This window comes from Salmo salar, chromosome 02 (genome assembly GCF_965601325.2).
Source record: "Salmo salar chromosome 02, fSalSal1, whole genome shotgun sequence".
Lineage (NCBI taxonomy): Eukaryota > Metazoa > Chordata > Actinopteri > Salmoniformes > Salmonidae > Salmo > Salmo salar.
Genome location: NC_138292.1, coordinates 83,084,030 through 83,091,297, shown reverse-complemented (window position 1 = coordinate 83,091,297; position 7,268 = coordinate 83,084,030). Strand labels below are relative to the sequence as shown.

Sequence of the window (7,268 nt, the reverse complement as noted above, 5' to 3'; positions counted from 1 at the left end):
AGTGCAGTCCCATGGGTGATGAGGGGGCAGGCACGTGGCACGAGTCTTTGAAAAGGCCACCTGTAGGTCCCGCTACTCCTCCGGGATAGGGATGTGGGTGTCCTGGTTCGGACTTTCCACAGAGGTGGCACAAATCGACACAGAGAGACACCTCCCCTGACACTCCTGCGAACAACCCAACAACCTCATCTCTGTCCACGATATACTGGGGTTATGCAACTGTGGCCAGGGGAAACCTAAAACTACAGGGTGTGCAGGAGAGTCTAAGATGAGGAAAGTGATGCGTTCATGGTGGTTGTGAGTAACTGTGAGGGAAATGGGAATTGTGGTCTGGCGCATCAGTCCTGTTCTTAGGGGATGCTTGTCTAGGGAAAGGACTGGGCTGGGGGTTGTAAAGAGACTAGAGGAATGCGTAGTGATAAGCCACTGACCGATCTAGGAAATTGCTTGCAGGACTCAGTGGGGGACCAGGATAGTCAGGGAATGTGACATGGAGGAGGACGGGCTGGGTGGACAGAGAGGAGCAAGGCACATCCACGCCTACCTGGGAAGGTGCAGGAGTGCTCCTCGGCTTGTCGCTTCCTCACCTGGTTCTCCTTCTGGGACAGGTGTTCGAGGGGTGGTCCAACTCCCCGCAGTAGGAGCAGAGACCCTGTTGACGGTGGCATTGATGTTCCTCAGGGGGAAGATGCGTCATGCCCACCTCCATGGACTCAGTCTCGCTGGAGATTCCTGGGAGAGACCCTAACCCCTGAGATGGGCGACGACGGGCACGCAGGAGGTTATCCAGGCGGATGGTCACGGTGATGAGCTGGTCCAGTGTGAGGTCCTCATCGCGACAGGCCAGCTCGGTCTGGACGTCTGCCTGTAGCTGGTTGCGGAAAACCGGAAAACCCCGACAAGTCCGGGTTTGATGAGTGGAGAGCGTTTGCCAGCATTTGGTTCGGCAGCAGCTAGAAGGCCAGCAACGCCGAACGCCTAAACTGGATAGGAGGGGGAGCCAAAGCGAAGGCTGGTGTGACATAATGAGAGAAAATCAATAGAATATTTAAGGGCCTATCAAATAAAAATAAAATGTTTTTACCTAATTCTGTTTTAGTTTTTTTTCTCAAATTCCACTTTCACCGTTTCGTTTTTCCAGGTTTCTGATTAGTCCTTGTTTTTCATTTTTTTGCTCTCAAAAACAGCAAAAGGAGACGACTTGAAGTCTGAAAAAAAATCGAAGACGTTTTAATTTTTGTGTGTAGATACCATTTAATTCAAGTGGCACCAGCAAGAGCCTTGCTTGGTCAGGGGTGTCTCTGTAGCACACATGTGATTGAATAGTTTGCTGAACAAATCACAACTGGATTGATGCAAATAATCATGATATCATTCTGCCAGGTAGGCATAGACTACTTTGTAGTCAACATTTCATTGAAAAGTTTTTTTTTCTCCATCAACCAGAAGATGGTTGTCATTAGAATCATCGCTAACAACTACACATAGTGGTAGACAAACGCACACACCCAGACAGGGGCATTTCCGGGCTGGTTCCTCTTCAGAAACGTGCAGGCAGTGGCTTCAGAATAACTCAAACAAAAAATGGATACAAATTATACCACCACGCAAAAGGGCACTTTAGAGACAGGAAGTACAAAACAGACCTGGAAAGTATTGGCTGTAAGAAAAAAGAGAAAACATAACACCTGGTTGTTTTAAAATGACATTTTATGACAGTGTTTTCCTGATTAAACATTGTAACGGTGAATGTTTCCAATCTCCGTTACCCACTCCAGTCAGCAGATGGCGATGTGAGTATTTCAGGTGATGCTTCTTGTTTGACGTATAATCTAGTGGACGGAACTGGAGGCTTCTTCAACAGCGACAAAAGGCTTCTGATTCAACCACCGCGGTGGTTTGTAGCGAACATAAAACCGGAACATTGAAGCCTTTAGACCAATTTTGTGTATATTATTCTTAGTGTTTGGAACATAATTCTGTTTACTTGTCTACTAGTTCATTTAAACGTAATTTGCTTGTTAAATTGATACTGCACTAGGCATGAGTTCGCTAAACTAGACGGAGAAAGAAGCTCTGGTGAAAGGCGAGGAAGAAGCTTTCAGAATGGAAGACGAGGCGATCACATTGAAAGAAGAGGATGATATTACAGTGAAAGAGGAAGATGGGAAAGAGGTTGTCAAAGTGGAAGAGGAGGAGGTAGAAGTTTTCAGAATAAAAAAGGAGGAAGATGCCATAACAATACAAGAAGAGAATGTAGAGAAAGAAGAGGAAGAACTCTTTGGAGTAAAAGAGGAAGAGGAGGCTATCTCAATAAAAGAGGAAAAACACGTTTGGGGAGTGAAAGTGGAGGAGACTGAAGATCCGATTAACACCAGTGAGCATTGTCTTAAAAACGGGCACAAACGATGCAGTTGTGGTTTTAAAGGGGCATTCTACTGAAGTTATACACTTGAATATGTTGTTCAGTACTATAGGAATTGTTTAAGGGGCAATCTGCCATTGGTACATATATTTTGGGGGCTTTTACATTAATTTATTGAATTCTCCACGTGGTCTATATTAAAGTTCACTTCATCTAATATAACAGGCTTTTAAAATTCAATATTGGAGCATAATTGTTACTTAAAATGTCAAAGGGCACCCATTTAGTGGAACGACCCTTTTACATTTACAACACAAACAGTATTTTTATTTTTTTAATCATGATGAAAGTGGCCATTTTAGGCCCTTTTTAGAAATATTAATGGCTCTTGTAAGACCCTATGCTTGCAATAGAAGATCATAAGTTTACTGTCTGTTTGATGTTCTCATTCACACAGGAGAGAGACATGACTATCGTGGATCCTTTGGGGAGCCTCAACAACATCCTGATGCTGATGAGGCAGAGAAGAGTCTCTCCAGATCAGAACACCAGATGGTACAGCTTGGTCTGGTCTAGCATACAGCTTGCTCTATCGGGGTCTGGGCTGGGTTTCTGTAAAGCACTTTATGACAACAGTGACATCAGCATCCATAATGATATGTCTGTGTCCCTCTTTATGGTTACCAGGACAACGCTAGCCCTTCCTCCCTCCCGGAGTCCCCGTGTCGTGCCTCTCCCAGTAGCGCCTTACTGCTGGGTATGAAGAGGTTGTCTGTGCTGCTGGTGGACTGCAGGAAAACAACAGGGCTGAGTGGAACTGTGAGAGGAGGAGAGAAGAAAGGATCAGATTTGACACATCAAAGTAAGTGCTGTAGGTTAGTTTGAACAAATAAAATAGATCTGCCCACTGGTATCTGTTACCAGGACAACCAGCAGAGTTCTGTTAGTTGACATGAAGATAGACTGGTGGATATGGATGTTATGAATATCATAACACTGAAAAAGGATTCTGCCAATGAAAAGAGAGAAACCAATAGACCATATAAAACCTTGATGAAAGTTAGCTTTAGAGAGAAAGTTTCAAGAGGATATGATGTAAGGTGCATGTTTTACAAAAATATTTTCTCAAAACATTATGGATGTTACATTGCCTGTGCCAGTCAACCCCCCTATCTTTACAAGACTCTAGAACACACAAACTAAACTCAAGACACTTCAAATTTGTATGTATTGCTTCATTATATCTGATCTACAGATATATTATCCTACTCTACTGGTCAATAGTTTTTGAACACCTACTCATTCAAGGGTATTTCTTTAATTTGACTATTTTCTGCATTGTAGAATAATATTGAAGACATCAAAACTATGAAATAACACATATGGAATCATGTAGTAACCAAAAAAGTGTTAAATAAATCAAAATGTATTTTATATTTGAGATTCTTCAAAGTAGCCACCCTTTGCCTTGATGACAGCTTTGCACTCTCTTGGCATTCTCTCAACCAGCTTCATGAGGTAGTCAGCTGGAATGCATTTCAATTAACAGGTGTGCCTTGTTAGAAGTACATTTATTTCCTCCTTAATGCTTTTGAGCCAATCAGTTGTTGTTACAAGGTAGAGGTGGTATACTGAGGATAGCCCTATTTGGTAAAAGACCAAGTCCATATTATGTCAAGAACAGCTCAAATAAGCAAAGAGAAATGGCAGTCCATCATTACTTTAAGACATGAAGGTCAGTCAATCAGGAAAATTTCAAAGACTTTGAAAGTTTCTTCAAGTGCAGTCGCAAAAACCATCAAGTGCTATGATGAAACTGGCTTTCATGAGGACCACCACAGGAATGAAAGACCCAGAGTTACTTCTGATGCAGAGGATAAGTTCGTTAGAGTTACCAGCCTCAGAAATTGCGGCCCAAATAAATGCTTCAGAGTTCAAGTAACAGACACATCTCAGAACACGGCGCTGAAAGGTACTGTAGACTCTATTCATAGCAAGGTGGAGGTGGTACAAAGGGAGAACAAACAACTTAAAGAAACCTTGCTTGATGTAGTGTCGATCAATGCGGGACAATCTAATATTTTCAGGGATACCGGAGAATGACAACAGCAGAGGCTGTGAGGACACAGTCCGAGACTTTATGTCAACTCAACTAAAACTGCCCACTGATGTTATGCGTAATGTCACTTTCTCCAGAGTCCATAGAATAGGTAAGGCCTCTGAAAATAGGCCACGGGCTATTATTGCATGTTTTGACAAATTTAAGCAAAAGGAAATGACGAAGAACATGGGCAGAGAACTCAGAAACACTGATTTTGGAATGAATGATCACTTCCCCACCGAGATCAATGAAAGGAGAAAAAAACTATATCCCATCATGAAGGAAAAACGTTGTCTGAATCAACGAGTCTCCATGGTGATGGATAAACTTTATATCAACGGGCAATTGTATCGGGACTCTAGAGTAACTCCTTGGCTATTTTAATTTAATGTTCAAATTTGAGTTTGTATGTTGTAGTGTATCATGACAACTTCAACTATAACGAATACATGCTCTATTGATCTTCACTTGACAAGGAAAGGGTTGCATATAGCTCAGGTTAATGTATGTAGCCTTCCTAACAAAATACATTAGGTTTTTAACTTGGTCAACATAAATAATATTCATATTTTGGCTTTGTCCGAAACGCATTTAGATGCATCTGTAAATGATGGGCAAATGAACATTCATGGATATAGTCCACTGAGAAGGGACATTCAGAATCATATACCTTTGAAGAGGAGGGATGACCTTAATGTATGTCAAGTAGAGGCACTATGGGCTCAGGTACATCTGCCTCACCAGGCAGCCATATTGGTGGGATGTGTGTATAGACCTCCTAGGTCTAAGGTGTCCTATTTGGATGACTTATGTACTGGGTTTGACCAGGCCACAGATAGCAACAGAGATGTATTTATCTTGGGTGATTTTAATATTACATTTACATTTTAGTCATTTAGCAGACGCTATTATCCAGAGCGACTTACAGTAGTGAATGCATACATTTCATACATTTGCATTTTTATTTTTTTTGTACTGGCCCCCCGTGGGAATCGAACCCACAACCCTGGCGTTGCACACACCATGCTTTACCAACTGAGCCAACTGGAAGGATCACAATAATTCGAATAGAACAAAATTAATGAGATATGCTGAGAACTGTGGTTTGAAACAAATGGTTAATGATACTACTAGATCATCAATTAAGTTGGGTCATCGTTCAGACACATGCATTGATCTGATTTTCTGTAATATACCATTGCAATGCTTAACCAGATCAATGCCAGTGGACTGGACAGACCATAATATTGTTACCATAACCATGAACACCAAGGTTCCAAAGAAACCCCATAGGATTGGGGTCAAGATGCATTTTATCATGAGCTATTTCAAAATGATTTGGCTGCTGTACCCTGGGAGCTGATTAATCTAGAGAATGATTTAAATCACGCTACAGAATGTTTTATTGATTTGCTCACTGAGGTAATGGACCATCATACCCCTATAAGAAAGAGTACAGTTGGTGCTCGGCCATCTCCATGGATTGATGATGAACTGGGTGAGGCTTTTTCTCAAAGAAATATGTCAAAAGTCTTAGCAGCCAAGTCAAAATTAGAAATTGATGAACAGAATTATAGAACATTGCGTAATTATGCAGTGTAATTGAATCGTAGGGGAAAAAAGTAATTTTTCAACAATGCTTTTATTGATTGTAAAAATGTTTCTAAAAAGGTATGGAATACAGTTAAGGGCTTACTTGGTACACCTATCTCATCATGCCCATATAGTGTGGAGGTTGACGGGAGAATAATAACAAAACCAGTTGATATTGCCAATCATTTTACAGATTTTTTACAAAGAAAATTAATTTACTGAGCAACAATGTAAACATACATTCTTCCAAACAACTATTGTCCAATGGATTGATGATCATATTATGAGCAACAAGATCTGCTCTTTTAGTCTGCAAACGGTGTCAGTGGAGGAGGTGTTAAACCTATTGAAGTTATTACCTGATGGGAAATCTACAGGTTATGATCTTTTGGACAATTTTTTTGCTTCGCTGTGCTGCTCCCCAGATTGCAGTTCCACTGAGATACATATTTAATTGGTCACTGGAAAAGGGGATGTTTGCAAATGTATGGAAGCATGCGAAACTGTGTCCTATTCCGAAAGACTGCAAAGAACCCACTACTCCTGCCAATAGTCGACCAATTAGTCTACTCCCTATACTCAGTAAGATATTGGAGGGTATTGTGAGTAGACAAATATGGGAGTACATGGAAAATAATGATCTGATTACAGCCAATCAGCATGCTTATCGCAAAAACCATTCCACTACCACTGCATTGATTGACATGACTGACCAGTGGCTCAGTGCTATGGATAATAGCAAGTTTGTGGGGGTACTATTTTTAGATTTCAGTGCAGCATTTGATTTAGTGGATCATGAAATTATTTTGACAAAATTAATGCATTATGTTTTTAAGGAGGTAGCATTGAATTGGGTACAGTCATATCTAACTGACAGGAAACAGTCCACCTATATCAATGGTTAATTTTCTTCCCCTCGTGTTAAACTGTGGAATACCGCAGGGCAGCTGCCTTGGGCCGCTTCTTTATTTAATATATACCAACGACCTTTCCTATGCCTTAGCTGAAACTCAAGCTACTATATTTGCAGATGATACTACAATTTATGCAGCAGGACAATCGGTTCAACAGGTACAGCAAGCTTTACAAGGAGATTTGGAGAATATCAGGGAGTTGGTTTGCCAGAACAAACTTGTTTTAAACACCAAGAAAACCAAAGTTATGTTGGTCTGTTCCACTAGGGAAAGGCCAAAACAGCATGGGATACAA

At 41.2% G+C, this 7,268-nt stretch overlaps 1 protein-coding gene across 1 annotated transcript in view; it reads left to right on the top strand.

The window, feature by feature from the left end:
• The first annotated feature begins 1,875 nt into the window (after positions 1-1,875).
• LOC106603784 (uncharacterized) overlaps positions 1,876-7,268 on the top strand; it is a 29,756-nt gene continuing 24,363 nt past the window's right edge. Inside the window, 3 exon segments of the mRNA XM_014197878.3 lie at positions 1,876-2,377; positions 2,823-2,920; positions 3,053-3,227. Coding sequence (XP_014053353.3) covers positions 2,107-2,377; positions 2,823-2,920; positions 3,053-3,227 — 544 coding nt within the window. The 5' untranslated portion in view covers positions 1,876-2,106.